Below are 18,454 nucleotides of genomic sequence, written 5' to 3'. Positions count from 1 at the left end.
ATAGGAACTAAATTAATAAAACTGTCTCGTTCTACTGTATTCCACATTTTACTGGGAATGGGAATAAATCTCTCAATGGGTACAATTACATCAAAATACAAAACTACACTATTTCAGAAGCCTTAATTTTTCTACACTGGAGCTTACTACACTGCCAACAAGCCCCATGTGTATGCTACATGAGCGTATAAGAATTTGGTGATCTTACGGTTTAACACTGTGGCCCAGAACAGTGCTATCTGAGGTTGAGATAGCTATGATAGTAATTGTGACACCACTCATTCTGTGATACACTTGAAAAGATGTTCAAGATGTACTGTTATATAGTTAAGCACGTTTAACTAGTATCTCTTAAGACATTTAAGATCATCAGCATCTACAGTTAAAAGACAACTGGCCTGATTCTTCTCTCACTTACACTATTGTAAATCAAAAGCAGTGATTACACCAGTGCAAAACTAGTGTAAGCAACAGAAAAATTAGGACCACTGAATGAAATTCTGGCAGATGTGTTATGGTCACTACTAGAAAAATCATGTCCAGCAGGGGGAGTGAGAAAAAAAGTTTCCACAATTATTTTGTCTCCTTTCAAAATCCACTGACACAGTAATATAGCTCAGAGTCTAAGAACAAGAACCAGATTCTAAAAGGTATTTAGGTGCCAAAAGATGAAGATAATTCTCTAGTGGGATTTTCAAATGCACCTAGGTCCCTAATTCAATAAATATTTTTAAAAATCCATCCCTAAATCCACGTTTCTAATCACAAATTCATTTACTCACTAGTGGCCCTGTGATCATAATAAGAACAATCTGTACTAGAGAATTATGTTTGGGGTGGTGACCAGTCACTTATCGGTGAACATATTTACAGTGTATATGTGCAACTATTGGGAACAATTGCATGTTGCTGAAGAAGATAGCACCATATGGCAAGAAAAGTTAATCAGTAATTATGACATGGCATGACAGGAATGGTGAAGCATGTTCACCAGGAGTGATTTGGACATTATAAGATGCAGGATATGAATTGACTATAGTATGTAAATTGATAGAGTTTATTTTTTCAGATTATTAATTATTATTTTCTCTCCTATCCCACATACATTTTAATATTTTGTTGGCATTAGTGTTTGAAAACATCTTTCATTTACAAGCAGTAGGATATTCATCCTATTACAGGCTATTTCCAAATTGAGAAGTTTCCTGTTCACTTGGTGCTTTTTGAGTGTTTGTTGCTAATATAATAAAACAGGGATTTCCAACATCGTGGTTGATTTGAAATTGGCATCCCAGTTTCATTCTTGGGTATTATGCTGTCCAATCAATGACTTTCTAACTTACATACAATATGTAAAATTAAACATGAGAACCTTCAATAATTAGATTTTTAGTGTGGCATTTTCAGGCCAATAAATACTCTTAAAAAACCGCAACTATATATATTTGTGGCCCTATTAACATGCTTGCTATTCAGGACAAATCTCCCATTGACTATACTGGGCGTTTTTCCTGAGTGAAGTACAGAATAGGTAGATTCAGGTTATTGTCAAATAAAATACGAACACAAGAAATCACAGGTCTTCAATTCATATCCCTTTATAACTTCACCTTGTATTTAGCACTTGTAGAATAGCTGGTTCTCCAACGGACAGTGTAAAAGCGAACCTCAGTAGTCTTTTGATTCTTTGGGACAGAGTTGTCTGCCCAGCTGACTCTCACTGCATCATGGGTAAGTGCAACAGCCTGGACACCTACTGGTGGGAGCATGGGGGTGGAGATATCTGGGACTGAGGTAGGGAAATCATCAAGCAAAGGATAAAAATCAACTTCTAATGGATCAATGGGATCTGGGTCAAAAACCACCAAATGAGCATTCAAAAAAAATGAATAGCAGTTAAAACAAAAACAAAACAAAACAATCATCAGTGGATACACATCACAATGGGTTAAATGATGAGAGGGGAACAGGAGAAGAACAGAAAGAGAGGCATTAATTGAAAAAGATAATACCGATATATATATATATATACACACACAATATTTCACTTACATTACTGTAAATAAAGCTAACTAGCAATTAATGTTATTTTGTATGACTTGTTCAAATACTTCCAGGTGTGCTTTCTTTTCTTGGCTCCAAAATGAAGTTGAAATGCATTGTTTCTCCTTAAAATGATTTACTTTGTAGAAAAAAGAAATACATAAATGATACATTATTAAAAACACGTACAAAATAGTGTCATTCTAAAAGACACTCTGATGTGTGTAGGAGTTACCTATGCTTTTCTCTCTCTCTCTCTGCAGCTTCTTTTGTTCTTTTAATGCTATTCAAAGGAGCACTTCTACATCTGCTTAAACATTTGTCAGGCAAAAGAGAACATAATTTTAATGCTAAGATGGAGGTCCCCATTTGTTGATTTAAGAATGCCAGCATGATAAATGTGTGCATCCAGGTATGGATATGTGGATAGTTGTTTTCATCTCTGAGCATGTTTCCTCCTTGAGACATAAGCACACTTCTTTTATGCATTTGGTGATCATGCTGCCTTCAGACAGATCAATAGACTGAACATAATGATATGCAGAGGTAGGTGAACTTAGTACAACATACAGAGGCAATCTGTGGTTGGTTTTATTATACAGAAAAGTTTGCTTCCATTTCCAAAAATGCAGTTCCATATTGGAAAGCCATACTTGGCAGTTAGCCAAATGCTATCTAAAACATCATGGGCCTGATTCTCCTCTCACTTCATTGTAATTGAATTGACTTCAACAAAATTAACCCTGATTTACAACAATGTGATAGGAGAATTGGATTGCATGTCTTTTTTTTAACCTCTGAGTTTTAAGTGGTTAAAATACTACCTCTTAATGCAGAAAATGTTGGTCAGAGCAGAGTCATTATGTTAAAATGTTACCTTTTAAAAATATATATTTGCAATTTAAAAGCAAGATTATGATTTTATCAACCAAAAATTTCAGGCAGCAGTAGTTATGACACAGCACACACCACCATTTTTTTTCCAAAATAACAGACTACGTAATTAATCAAAGCACAAATTAATCTGACATTTCCCGATTGATAATTACTTCAGTTTGTCAGCTTTATATGTATGTCAAACTGCTGACACTCTTTGATCACTTTTTTTTTTGTAATTAATTATTTATGACTTCAGGAGGTCACAGACTTTGGAATAAAATATACAGGAGAAAAGCATGTTTAAAATTTTTGATGAGCAACTAGATAAGCCTTTTATTGCTGCTGTTGTTGCTGCTTCATTCATCATCAGCTTCTTTAGAAGCTTGAAAATAGATGCTTGGGAATATAGAGCAATCTGGTAGTTCACCTACGGTTCCAAAATTCATTCGGACATTCTGCATAGCAGGATGGGTTGAAACTTCTTTGCCTATTCACAAAGAATATTGCTACTCTTAAGATTTCAATTCCCAGTTCTAAACTGAAATTTTCAAGGAGATTTGTCTATAAACAGTGACATAATGAACACTTTTCATTTTTGTTTCTTTTTTGCTTACATAGTTAATGCTGTAAGGTAATATGCTTTCGGTATTTTGGCAAATAAAACACTGCATCTTTTTTCTTTCCCCATAGTGACATACTGAATTCTGAAGCTCTGTTGTACAGAGGATCATGAAGAAAGACTACGTCTTGCAAAATAAATGATTAGATTCAATCAAGATAATTCAGTTCTTGACACATGCCATCACTGAGCTGAGAAATGGTGGAATTTCTATAATCCTTTGGTGTCTGAAAATAGGTCCCTAAACACTTCCTCCACTTTTCAAAACAGAGTTATTTGCTGCTGTTCATGTTCGGACATCTGTCATTTAGAAATTGCATACCCTAGATAAAAAGGTTTCTGCTTCATTTAAATCTTATTTTACTTATCACATCATTTGAGATTATATGTTACACACACACACACGAATTTCTATATCTGTCTATATATACACAATTCTTATGCACTGAAATAAATACAGTAGTTAAATCTTCTTTTTCATTCAGGGCAAGTCAGTTCAACAACCACTCAGGGAGTTCAACTAAAATGCTTCTCACTTTGCTGAATGTAGTTTTTGAAATGTTCTTCCATGAATGACCCAATGGCACTGACCCGCTTCAGAAGCTGCATCCAGAGGGGTAAGAGATTAGATAGGAAGCTCCTTGTTAGAACTGCTCTTAGAAGTAAAAGAGAAGCTGCAAAATGGCATACTTGTAGAGAGTCCTTGGGTCAATTCACCAAAGTAGAATCCAAGCTTGACATACCTTTTTCACATCTGGATAACATTTCATTTATGAGAGGTCACATACATACATACATTAAAAAAAAATTCCCACAGGCTACACATAGATAATTCTTGATCTAGCATCAACATGAAACAAAAGGTCAAACAAAAACAACACATGGATTTTGAACCAAGTTAATCAAATAAAGATTTCAAAAGACACATACTTAATCTCGCAGGCCTAGCAGGAAGAACTGACCATTTCAGATACCACACCAGAAGCGATATTAACAATGTTGAAGTCACATGCTCACTGTTAGATATTACATCTGGATACGGTTTCTCACAGTTGTCTTTGCTTTTACATTGAATGTTTTTCCCCACCTTTAGGACTTTCCAAGATTTCTTAGGGGAATACTTCACAAAAACATACGGACAATGGATGGTTTTCCATTTGGAGCTACAGTGTTGCCATTTGATTTAATTATCCTTAATGGTTCACCCTAGTCAATCTGTCTGTCAATGGTCCTTTTGCTCTCAGTGACATAAGCTTCCTTCCTCCGAGGAAGTTCTTAACATGGTGGGTGAAACACAAGGAAAAACTACCAAATGATGGTGTCACTCCAGAGGAAAATCGTTTTTGTTTTTGTATTTTTTTTTGTTAGCTCTCTTCAGTCTCACCCACTCATCCCCCAACCCCATACACGTACAAAGATCACCAAAGGAACCCTAAACTTAGTGGCACCCTGTTTTTTTGTACGAAGAATACATCTATGAAGAAAAATGTTGCATGGTAAGTGAGTAGCCTGATTAATACTGGGTATTCTGTTTTGTGTGAGTTTATATCATCATTAATTATTTGCAATACTTTCCTTCATCTTATCTGAGACCTGGCTACCTGACCCTATCTATGTCTGTGACTGTTCTTGGCTTTAATTAATTAATTTAAACTTAGCAAAAATTATAAGAGATACAGAAAATAATTAAATTCTGTCCTTGATTTGTTACAGCAGCTACAATTTTAACCTGATCTTCAGATATTCAAATTGCTTTGGGATTCATGCTGCTCCCAAGCCAACTCAATCAAACTACTAACGGATGTGCAAGCATTACATTATTTTATATCAGCTAATGAAAATGTACTGCTGTAAAATATATTTCAGGAAAGTGTAATTAATTCATTATCTTATATCCATGTAGTTCAACCATTTAAAATGGGGTGGAAAAATAATAATGATTTATTTTAGCAGAAAGTTGGATGTTGAAGAGCTCTTTCTTTATTGGCTTCCCAAAATAGTTTGCCGAATATGTAGGTAAGGCTAATGATAACTGATATGGAACAAAATAAAAATCAACATTGCCAACTCACCTGTCAATGATCTAGTGGTGGCACTTTCATAGAGAGGGACTCCTTCACCCACGTTGTTAAAGGCTTTTAAAGAAATTACATAATGGGAACTTGGCTCTGCAGGCAAAAACAAACAAGGCATAACACACATTGTTAAAATCAATGCTCTGAATCAGACTGGATTAGCATTTTCATGAAAAATAAAAAAAATATGTCAAGTGAATGCCTGTTCAAACTAAACCAACAGCTATAGAGCTGCTTAGAAAGCTGTCATGTTTTTGGTTTCATTCCATTCAGGCTTCTAATTTAGGACCAACCTTATAGTCCTTTCTCAGTCTTTAATCAAAGTTCCCATTTAATTCAATGAAAGTTTTGCCTGAGTAAGGACTGCGAGATCAGCCTTTTCTTCCACAAGAAGTAACTACTGATACACAACTCTGCATGGAGTTCACACTCCCCCTGCATGTTGCATGGGGTTTTGCTTTGTGTCACTATGCAGTATGGATTTAGCGATACATCAGGAATTGGATCCGCTGGCCCCTATATGGAAGGAAAGTTGTCAGTACGGATGCTGTGGTTGCCATTCCATTTCAATGATAGGAAACATTCCTTTTTCCCAACCCCTGATGAGGTCCCCAGCTCACCACCCAGGTACTCAGGCAGTGTATTTGGGGAAGAATTTGAGGCCAAGATTTTAAGATTGCTAACTATATATCTGACTTGTTTTTTGAAATGCATGTCAGTGCATTTAAAATGTTCCCCCCACCACCATTTTGCTGGAGATTTTGTTCTGAACCAAAATTCGAACAACTCACATACCATTATAATTCCTATATTGCTGCTGAGGAGTATATCTCACTCACTAACTTTGTGACAGAAAATTTATTGGTAATAGCTATTTTACTACTGTTGATCTTACTAATATTGAGAATTTATCAAGCCTTGAGCTATCTGAATAATGCTGGCATCCTGACTTGAAGCTCAGACATTGTATATCACTCTGGTGTGCAGTTAGCGATTTATAATTTACTAACTGTTGTACTAATGAAGACCACTAATCATCCAGGGATATACATCCAAAGCTATCCAGCTATGCTGTAAATGTGTGGGATGTGAAGGACAGAAATACTGACATACAAGAATTAACTTTTGGCAACATGAATATTCTTTGATAGCTTTCTGTGTCATAGATTGCAATAGGAATATTCTAAATATATTCCCCCAAAGAAAAGAAAGAAACAGAATAGGTCAGTTTTGTAATACTTTTTGCTACTGTTTTCAGAAGAAAATAAAACAATCCATTCTGCTGCATGTTCTCAAGTGATACCTTCAGGGCCACATTTTCTTCAGTAGGGAAGTTGATAGTTATTGTATTGATGTAAATTTTAACCAAGAATGCTGCATGCTCACATATGGGCCAAACATAGGGAACCACTTTCTTGAGATTCTTTATTTCACAGAAACAAATGATTTTAAGTGAGGAGACATGAATTAATGTAACATTACAAAGGAATTGCTGTGGATAATTACTTTATCCACATTAATATTAAATGAGTTAGGAATGATATATGTTGTTATACTGAATGAAATAATAATAATTAACAATGTATTGTATAGTGTTGCTAGTACCCCCGAATTTTGTAATTAATATTATGTTGAGCAGAAACTGTGACATATTTGTTTAATATTCAGGTAGATGCTCTGTTCATTTCCAAAAAGAGCTAAATTTTTAAAAGTGGCTAAAGAATGACTGGAGCATTCTCCATTAATAATGCTCTACACTAAGAGTTCCACAGTGATTACTTCAATTGGTATTCAGTGTAATATCATTCGTCATGATGAAATTATTTAGTATTCATGGAAACGTAATATAGATATGCATGTGATTTCCGCGATACACTACCTTACTATCTTAGATTTCTAATCTTTGTGGGTACCTGACTTTTTTTATCTTTAGGTTCGATATGAAAATATAGTTGTTATTATAATTTTAAAAAATTGCTTAGTATTTTGCAAATTTTACAGTATGATTCTACAAGTTATTCTCTGAAACATATCATGTGATCTACATGTTGAATCAAAACACATCTTGAACCTCCAATATTGAATACTTGAAATTAATTGCTCACAAATAATCTACTGACCAAAAATTATTCCTAGGAATTATTTGGCAAACAATTTCAAACAAATTCTTTGCAGAAAAATGTGATCTGTTCACAGAAAATCCATAAACAGAAGCTATATTCATCAAACACATTCTTCCTTACAACTGTCTATCGAGCTCTAAATTATTATCCACCATCCCTTATTCTCTCTCTCTCACACACACACACACAGATGATACTTTCCTGCTTTCACATTTTAACTAATTTGGGTGAGGGTCTCATTAGCAAACATGGATCATGTTTCAAGAGAACTTGGTTTGATATTTGGCTGTGAGGAAAAGAATTATGGCTTTGAGTAACAAACAAGAAAAGTTCAGAGGTTTCAGTGAAGTCTGTTGCTAATTAGGACAATAAGTAATAGACTAGGTCTCATTTAAAAAAATAAAAAATAACATTTACCATACTTTAAATAGGTCTTCATCCTCTCTTTTGAGTTTCTGCCCAGATGCATTCATAGAGATCAATCATATCCCTTCATTTTGCTATGCTAAACAAGCAAGCTTGTTTAATCTCCTCTCATCAAATAGGATCTGCATTCTCCTGTTTATCCTAATAACTCTTCTCTGCAACTATTCCAGTTTGAATTTACCTTTCTTGCTCATAGGGTTACCAGAAATGTCTTCCAAATGAAGTCTTACCAGTGCCTTGTGTGATGTATTAATTTATCTCTACTGGAAATAACTTGCCTGATAAATTCTGGGATGACAAGGTGGGTGAGGTAATTTCTTTTATTGGACCGACTTCTGTGGGTGAAAGAGACAAGCTTTTAAGCTACTCAGAGCTCTTTAGTTCTGACCTGCAATGAAAATTAATACATTGTACAAGGTCTGACCTGAAGAAGGTAGCTTAAAAGCTCTGTGTAGCTCAAAAGCTCGTCTCTCTCACCCACAGAAGTTGGTCCAATAAAAGAAATTACCTCACTCACCTTGTTTCTCTAATACCCTGGGACCAACACAGCTACAAAACATGGCAAACATCCTGGGACCACATTTGATTTTTTTTTTTACAGCCACATTACAATGGTGGCTCATAGTCATCCTGTGGTTCACCAACACACCAGGGCTTCTTTATTCCTCTGTCACTTTCAAGCAGCTTACAGCAGAAACTCTTATTATTAAACCCTAATGCTGTGGTATTTGAGCTCAATATCAGAGCTACATCCTATTCTGAATCTAAAAAACACTACAGTAAAGTCAAATACTGTTGCATGGCTAAATGTTGCCTTTTAAATTGCACCCACTGTATATTAATATTACTTATGGGGCCACTCTGGAGTTGAGTTTTTTATTTCTGTATTCAATTTGGTTTTAAAATATAAATATTTAAAATGACACTCGGCACCCTTGACAATTAAAAAATACAATCCAAACCAGTTAAAAACACCAGTGTCAAAACAGCAACCATCATACAAGAAGAAAAATTTTTCCCCCCACCTCAGTTTCCACAAACCCCTAATCTTTCAATTCAAATCTACTCCCAAATTCCCCCTCCCACCTAACATTTCAGCTTTTCCCAAATGCTTACCCAATACATGTGCTTTGAAGAGTGCCCTGAAACTCAATACCTTTGGGATATTTCAGACTAAAGATGGAGTCTCTACTTACCCTGAAAAATGTGACCGTTTTACTGTTACCTGAGATGCACATTTTACTATTACCTTCCAACTGTGGTGGCTGAACTTTGTGACTTTGTCCTCACCCATAACTATTTCACATTTGGGGACAATGTATACCTTCAAATCAGCGGCACTGCTATGGGAACCCGCATGGCCCCACAGTATGCCAACATTTTATGGCTGACTTAAAACAACACTTCCTCAGCTCTCATCCCCTAATGCCCCTACTCTACTTGCGCTACATTGATGACATCTTCATCATCTGGACTCATGGAAAAGAAGCCCTTGAGGAATTCCACCATGATTTCAACAATTTCCATCCCACTATCAACCTCAGCCTGGACCAGTCCACACAAGAGAACCACTTCCTGGACACTATGGTTCTAATAAGCGATGGTCACATAAACACCACCCTATACCAGAAACCTACTGACTGCTATTCCTACCTACATGCCTCCAGCTTTCACCCAGACCACACCACACGATCCATTGTCTATAGCCAAGCTCTACGATACAACCGCATTTGCTCCAACCCCTCAGACAGAGACAAACACCTACAAGATCTCTAGCAAGCATTCTTACAACTACAATACCCACCTGCTGAAGTGAAGAAACAGATTGACCGAGCCAGAAGTGTACCCAGAAGTCACCTACTACAGGACAAGCCCAACAAAGAAAATAACAGAACGCCACTAGCCATCACCTTCAGCCCCCAACTAAAATCTCTCCAATGCATCATCAATGATCTACAACCTATCTTGAAGGACGACCCATCACTCTCACAGATCTTGGGAGACAGGCCAGTCCTTGCTTACAGAAAGCCCCCCAACCTGAACAAATACTCACCAGCAACCGCACACCACACAACAGAACCACTAACCCAGGAATCTATCCTTGCAACAAAGCCCGTTGCCAATGGTGTCCACATAGCTATTCAGGGGACTCCATCATAGGGCCTAATCACATCAGCCACACTATCACAGGCTCATTCACCTGCACATCTACCAATGTGATATATGCCATCATGTGCCAGCAATGCCCCTCTGCCATGTACATTGGTCAAACTGGACAGTCTCTACTTAAAAGAATAAATGGACACAAATCAGACGTCAAGAATTATAACATTCAAAAATCAGTCAGAGAACACTTCAATCCCTCTGGTCACTCGATTACAGACCTAAAAGTTGCAATTCTTCAACAAAAAAACTTCAAAAGCAGACTCCAGTGAGAGACTGCTGAATTGGAATTAATTTGCAAACTGGATAGAATTAACTTAGGCTTGAATTGAGACTGGGAGTGGCTAAGTCATTACACAAAGTAAAACTATTTCCCCATGTTTATTCCCCCCCCCCACCCTCCACTGTTCCTCAGATGTTCTTGTCAACTGCTGGAAATGGTCCACCTTGATTATCACTACAAAAGGTCCCTCCCCCGCCCCGGTCCTGCTGGTAATAGCTCATCTTAAGTGATCATTCTCATTACAGTGTTATGGTAACACCCATTGTTTCATGTTCTCTATGTATATAAATCTCCCCACTGTATTTTCTGCTGAATGCATCCAAAGAAGTGAGCTGTAGCTCATGAAAGCTTATGCTCAAATAAATTGGTTAGTCTCTAAGGTGCCACAAGTACTCCTTTTCTTTTTGTGAATACAGACTAACACGGCTGCTACTCTGAAACCTTCCAGCTATATGTCTCTCTTTTGTTTTGTCTGGTCAGAAACAGGGTCATAATCTCTTTGGGACTGGAAGATATTAATGTAATACAATGAATAAATAATAATATAGGTGAATTACAAAGCCAAGAGCCCTCAAAATGAATTCCCTGCCAACAGTACCTTCTCTCATATACCAAGGGAGTTCTAACTCCAGTAACGGCACCAATCTCAACTGTCGCAGTAAGGCACAGGGAGAATGGCAGTAGGGTGACCAGATGTCCCAATTTTATAGGGTCAGTCCCAACATTTCGGGCTTTTTTTAATTTGGGCTCCTGTTACCCTCTACCCCCGTCCCAATTTTTCACACTTGCTATCTGGTCACCCTAAATGGGAGTCTATCAGATAGGCAAGTCACAAGTCATTATGGACTTTACACATCAAACCCACAACCTTGAACTCTGCCTGAGAAGCAATGCAGATCTCAGAGTATTGGTATAATGTGCTCCTGACAAGATAGCCTGATTAACAAATAGGCTGCCACCTCCTGCTCTAGCTTCTTGTACCAAGTTGTTTTAAGATGTAGCCCTGTGTAGAACTTCTTACAGTGTTCTACTCTTGGGAAGACAAAGGCCTGGAGGATCGTAGTGAGGTCTGCAGAAAGGGCAGGTAAACTCCAGCTATCTTGGTCATGGCTGCCATATGACTGTTTAACAAGAAAAAGGATTCTAACAAAGCATCCAAACTGCAAATGTGATGAGTTGAGGGGGGCTGACCTGGATGATACTGAGGAGCTGCTTGAGGGAATTTTGAAGCTGTGCCATTGATATAATGCCCTTAGGCCCCCTTGCTTGTGAAGCGTTGCTGTAGAGACCTCTGCTTCATCACAGCCACTTACAACTCCCCTCCCATCTTCCACCTCTTCTATACCTGGGGTGGAGATGGAAGGCCCAGCTGCACAGGAGGGAGTTCCCCTCCAGCAGAGGAAAGCTATACTGGACAGTCACAGCAGAATTATGGCTCCTTTGAATCATTTGAGTGGCACAAAAGGTACATAACCTGAGCATCTGGCCCATTCTGTTTTCCATATCTTCCAGTTCCCTATCTCAGCCTGCCAACATCACTTCTTTTTCTCTGGATTGAACCTTATCTGCACCCCTTGAGTCCAATGACATGGAGAGAGAGCGGAGTGTTGTCAGCACACTGAAACACTTCAACCCAGGCCTCAGCCCTACTAACAACCCCATGTATAACTTGAACAGGATAGGGGTGATAACGTGGAATCCTACGTGAGTGATCCCTCAGGGCAGAAAATGAAGCACCTAAAATTATTTCAGAGAGAAATGAAAAAGCCACCAAAAAGCAGTCCAATCTGCTCCCATTTAGGTCTGTGAAACAACCACATGCAATGACCAATAGTATCAACATATGTTGACAAATCTACTGACATCAGCATTACATATTGCCAGAAAGAGATCATTAAGCAATACAACAAGTGCCAAATGCAGGTTGAAAACCAGATTGACAAGAGCTATGGACGTCTGAGATGTTGAGAGCCCAGGTTTGGAACAAAGGTTTCCCAGCACATGCAGCAACTCAGTAAGCTGCACCATTGTAATTTGAGCAAAAGAGTCTGAGTCACTGCCTACTTCAAGATTTTGCTCTTTGAGACAACTCAGTGTGTATCTGAAGAATGCTCTCTGTAAAATAAGGAGGAATTTCTTCATAATGGGAGGCACTCAGCTCTGGCTCCGGAGAAAACTGCTAAGATATAGCAAGTTACTCTATGCAGAATACATCTGCTCTTTGAGATGGATATGGTGAAGGCTGCAGAGCTGGTCAAGCATGCCAAGGGAATTCACTGCACTACCTGTAGGAATATAGTACTAGATGTGATTCTCTTGAGGGCTGGAAAGCCCAGGGAGGGATTCTGCTTTCTTCTTGAAGTTTCCTCTGAGGCAGCATGGGTGTGCACCACCACCACCAACACAAACATACTGAACTTGACAAACTGGAGAATTGGTCTGATATCAATGAAATGTAATTCAAGAAAGACAAATGAAAGTACTACGCTTTGGAGGGAAATATCAAATACACAAATAGAAAGTGGGGAATAACTGGTGAGACAGCGGGACAGCTGAAAAGGATCTGGGGATTATGGTGGATCACAAATTGAAAAATGAGTCAACCGTGTGATATAGTTGTGAAAAAGGGTAATATAATTCTTGCATGTATTATCAAGAGTGTCGTATGTAGGATACGGGAGGTAACTGTCCCATTCTATTCTGCACTGGTGAGGCCTCAGTTGGGGTACTCTGTCCAGGTCTGTGCATCACACTTTTGAAAAAATGCGGACAAATTGGAGAGAGACCAGAGGAAAGCCAGAAAAAATGATAAAATGTTTATAAAACCTAACCTATGAGAAAAGGTTTAAAAAACTGGGTATTTTAGTCTTGAGAAAAGAGGGGGGACCAAATAACAGTCTTCAAGTATGTCAAAGGCTGTAAAGCATACTGTGATCAATTCTTCTCCATGTCTACTGATGGTAAGACAAGAAGTAATCAGTTTATTCTGCAGCAATGGAGATTTAGGTAAGATACTAGGCAAAGCTTTGTAATAGTAAGGAGAGTTAAGGACTGGAATAGGCTTCCAAGGGAGGTTATGAAATCTCTGTCATTGGAGGTTTTTAAGAACACGTTGGACACATACCTGTCAGGAATTGTCCAGGGATACTTGATCCTGTCTCAGCACAGGGGGCGGCACTAGACGACCTCTCAAGGTCCCTTCCAGCCCTACATGTCTATGAGTCTATGTGCCTTAATGTTACAATGAAGCCCTGATTCAACATATTTTCACCGCCATTAGGTGCAGTGAGATTACAAAGAAACAGCAAGATTGACAAGTTCTCCATCTTGCACAATCTTATCCTTTCCCCTGTGAACAAGACTGAAAAGTAGACCTGAACCCAGTATAAGAAAATTATATCCTATTTAGAAACAATCTTTTAATCCTATTAGCAGCCTTTAATCATATTAGCTGTTCTCTTTATAAAATATTGTATTAGCATAGCATTAACAACATGTCATGGTGATGCTCAAAGAAGTTAATTTCTTCTTACCTAAACTTCTCCTGTAGTTACAGCTAGATAAATTAATTTTTACTTTCTGCCTTTAACTTCTGCTATGCATTGTATACAAACCACCTTCCACCTCAGAAATGGTTGCATTTCAGTGATGGATAAGATCAACACTAAAGTGAATAAAGTAGGCCAGGTGATTTGGAATTTTTGCTTGGTTGGCAAAGGAACACTTTAAGTGATAATTGTTATTATTACAAATGAAATGGAAATATATGTCTTTTGAACACATTTTCAGTAAACTAAAAGAACTACCAATATATTGGCCATTCTGTAATATACTAGAACTTGCATTTGTTTTTCATCTTTCTGTTAAATTGTATGTTGCATTATAACAGAGAGGAAATTACTGTATTTAAAAAACATGTTAGTACAATGCAATTTAAACTAGCCTTATAGGGTATACTTCAAACATTTCTTCTGCATGTCTATAAAATGTGGGTCTAACTCTCCTATTTGTTTCAGAGTAGCAGCCGTGTTAGTCTGTATCTGGAAAAAGAAAAGGAGTACTTGTGGCACCTTAGAGACTCAAATAAGTTTGTTAGTCTCTAAGGTGCCACAAGTACTCCTTTTCTCCTATTTGTGTACATGAAAAACCAAGGATTTGTGCACAAAACTGTAAGCAATGGGAGCATCTACAAATAGTGAAGGTTGAAGTTTGGCTGCAGATGTGAAAATTCAGCCAATAATATTTTCCTAGGCCAAAAGGTTTAAATTTGGTGCCCAAATTCAACCAGCTAAATACCTATTTAGGCACCTAAGTAAATGGCCTGATTTTTGAGATACTGAAGATATGAGAGTGTGAACCTCCTAAAAAAATCAGTGGCTTTTGTTTAGGTTCCTAAATATAAATGTAGGCTCCTGAATTGAGCACTCAAGCCTGAATGTTTTGGCCTATCAAAATATGACGGGCTGAACTTTCAAACCTGCTGCAGAGGATAAAGAATGATCTTATGATTAAAACGTTGGTCTGGGATTCAGGACACCTGGGCTCATATCCTGGCTCTGCCACAGACTTCCTGAGAGACTTCATTTTTCCATGCCTTAGTTCCCTGATTGTAAAATGGCATTAATCATTCTGCTACCTTTTGTCTCCTCTCTGTTTAGCCTCTTTGCGGCTATGCTCTTTGTACAGGGGTTGCCTCTCACTATATGTTTGTCCAGGGCCCAGGTGCGCTAGGCACTGGTCTCAGTCGGATCATCCAGACGCTATGGTAATACAAATAATAACAACATAATAGTATATAAACACTTGGTTACATTTAAAAAATAGTGTTTACGTTTAATTTATAATGGTGCCCAGGGACTGCAGTGTTACCATGCTGCTGCTGCCCAGGGATTCAGGGGGTGGAGAGAGGTCCTGGCTCACCTGTTTTGCAGAAAGGCCCAAGCTTGCCCTCCGTTCTTCATCCAATGCCAGTTATTAACCTAATCCACTAAAGATGTAATGGGGAGTGTTATAGGAGCAAATTCTGCAGTCTTTACTCAGGCAGGCCTCCTACTGACTTTCCTCGACTGGAGTCAGTACCACAGGATTTGGCCTCTTCTGTGACCTGTATAGTAACGTTTCACTTGGATGACTCCTTCAGCACTCTGCTTCCCTGCCTTCCGAAGACAGTCAATGAATCATTATGAGAATTAGATGTATGCATATCCACAGGGCCAGTGTGTCTTTTCAGACAACAAACAATCCTAAGGCACTGAGGTAGTAACATGACTTTCAACTGGTGAGTTTCATGATATTAAAATATTTCATTGTGATTGGCTGTTAATTGTGCCACAATATATTGGAGTCAATTGTGTATATATAGAGATACATGTACTGCCTCTAGAAATACTTTGTTTCTAAAAAATTAGGGAGTTTGATTCTCATTATAAATTCTCTCTTCTCTGTTAAACAATCATCTGCATTAATTTTAATGCAGCTCAGGAGATCCCATCAAGAGCAAATCCCATGTATACAGCAGCTTTTAAGATGTCATCTCATCATGCAATATACCTGCTCACTGATTTCTCTTGAGTCATGTCCTATGTGCATCATAACAAAGCGTACAGGCTTTCAAAGAATGACTGTAACTTGAACATGCTTAGAAATAGGTCTCCTCCCCTGTGGAGACATGAACCTTTACAACTCCCACAGTGCATTACAAGTTCAGTGCATACTGTATAAGTTATAAAGCTAAATAAGTTTACAAAAATAAATGGCATATGTGTTTGGAATTTATGTTACAAACACAGCTGAAATCAGTAAAAGTTAAACGGTGTAGCAAAAACTAAAGCAAAAGATATATGGACAAATGAATTAAAAATGAATAACTATAATCTACAAGGCATTCTGGCTTCCTCGTAAAATGCACTCACTGTGTGCGTAGTGTAAACTTGGCTTTGTGCAGGATTTCTTTAGGTACATGTACAGAAAGTAATACTGAGACTTTTGGAGCAGGAAAAGGCTGTCTGACTTCACAGAAATGGTACTTGCATTCAGGGAAATGTGAATGTATGTACTTAGGACCTATTTCACAGTTTTGCTCTGCTCTGCATCAGGGCACACCACTGTATTTGGTAGAGATAACAAATCTTTGAGAAAATTCACTTGTCACTTGATTATTACCATTTGGTAATGTAACTAAATTATTCCTTTGTGATATTTGTCTCATTTATGCAGGAAACTGGGTCCAAGGAGTTTATTCTCTGGCATTCTGCGCTGCTGCAAGGAACACTACTACTAAAATCTAGTTCTTATATAATTCTTTTCACCACTAGAGAGCAAAGTGCTTTACGAAAGAGGTAAATGTCATTCTTCCCACTTTACAGATGGAGGCAGCGGGAGATGAGTGACTTTCTCAAGGTCACCTAGCAGGCTAATAGCAAAGGCAGGAATAGAACGCAGGTCCTCTGAATTTCTATCCAGTGCGCTAGTCACTAGGCTACATTGCAGCATTGCCCTAGTCTCTTGTTCTCCTGCTCAACTTTAGTTGCCGTTCTCTTCTTTCACTCTCGCGAGGATTCAAATCTTGCCCTCGATGAGTGAGGAGACAGACTCAGCAACTGCTGCAGGATTTTGGTGCATGGGGAAGAGAGGCAAACTCTGGGAGCTCATGTGAGAAATATGGGTTTGAGGGAAAGCCTGTGCATGCTGCAGTGTCCACCTTTGGTCTACAGTCTGCCCATCCATTCAGAAAAAGGAGTAATAATACTTGCTTTCTCCCACCTTTGTCTGTCTTGCCCATTTAGATGGTAAGACCTTCAAAATGGGGCATGTCCATTATTATGTGTGTGAACAGTGCCCAGCACAATGGGACCCTGGTTTCTATTGACCCACTATTTCTGTAAAGACACTATTGCAAGCATAAGAACAATAACCAGAGTGGTAGGAGCTTGAGAGGAGATATCCAGCACGGGCTCTGTGGAGATATCCAGCACCAAGCCTCATTACACAGGTTGGCAGAAATTCACCCTGGCTGAAGGCCAGGACAAGGCCTCTGTACCACTCAAGACCAGGACTGAAGCAGCACATATGTCTTGTGTTGACCCTCTGCCCCAGAGTGAGGCCCTGTCTACACCTAAAAGAGGATGAACTAGCTCCATCACCCAGGGGTGTGAAAAAGTCACACCCTTGAGAGATGTAGTTAAGCCAACCTAAGCCATAGTGTAGATGCTGCTGGGTCTCTGCACTGAAACCAGGATCTGAGGCCACAATACAGGGAGAAGGAAAGAAGGAAGAAAAATCAGTCTGTGTAATGTTTGGTGCAATGAATCATTTTGCAGTCATTTCTCAGAGGAAGGAAATAGAATGAACAGTCCCTGGAGTTTTGAAATGCTTTTTCTTGCTGCTGCTGTGCTTTAATTTGATCTTTGAGGGAGAAAGTGGAGCTGCATAAAACATAACATGTTTTTGTTTGATTTCTACTGCTCCATTTTGTTTTAAAAAAATGTAAAGGGAAGAAAAACCCTAAACCTATAATAAAAAAAAACACTTTCATTTCCTTTCATGTCTTTGTTGGAATCCAGAACTGTCATCTGCAGAGATTAAACAAAATGAAGAGATCTCTCACTCTCGGTTTGCAGCAAACCAAAATAATCATTTGCTTCATTTATGTATGAGGGTCAAATTTAATCTAATCTGTAGTTAAAAGGGAGGTGAAGTCCTTTGATGTTCCCTATGTTATGTTCATTAAAATATAACTTCAGATCTCAAGTGCTTCATCTGCTTGTATTTGTTGATATTCTCTTTGCTCTCATTCTGTGAGCAATGATGTGATCTCCAATGTTTAATGGATAGACACAGAACT

At 38.3% G+C, this 18,454-nt stretch overlaps 1 protein-coding gene across 1 annotated transcript in view; it reads right to left on the bottom strand.

Annotated features, from left to right (window-relative positions):
- Positions 1–18,454, bottom strand: part of DCC (DCC netrin 1 receptor) — a 958,218-nt gene that overhangs the window by 116,190 nt on the left and 823,574 nt on the right. The window contains exons 16-17 of the mRNA XM_073343560.1: positions 5,614–5,709; positions 1,611–1,849 (exon numbers count right to left, since the gene is read on the bottom strand). Coding sequence (XP_073199661.1) covers positions 1,611–1,849; positions 5,614–5,709 — 335 coding nt within the window. The remainder of the gene's footprint in view (positions 1–1,610; positions 1,850–5,613; positions 5,710–18,454) is intronic.

The sequence above is a fragment of the Lepidochelys kempii genome, chromosome 5 (genome assembly GCF_965140265.1).
Source record: "Lepidochelys kempii isolate rLepKem1 chromosome 5, rLepKem1.hap2, whole genome shotgun sequence".
Taxonomy (NCBI): Eukaryota; Metazoa; Chordata; order Testudines; family Cheloniidae; genus Lepidochelys; species Lepidochelys kempii.
Note: the sequence above shows the minus strand (reverse complement) of the source record. Positions and strands in the feature narration are given on the sequence as shown.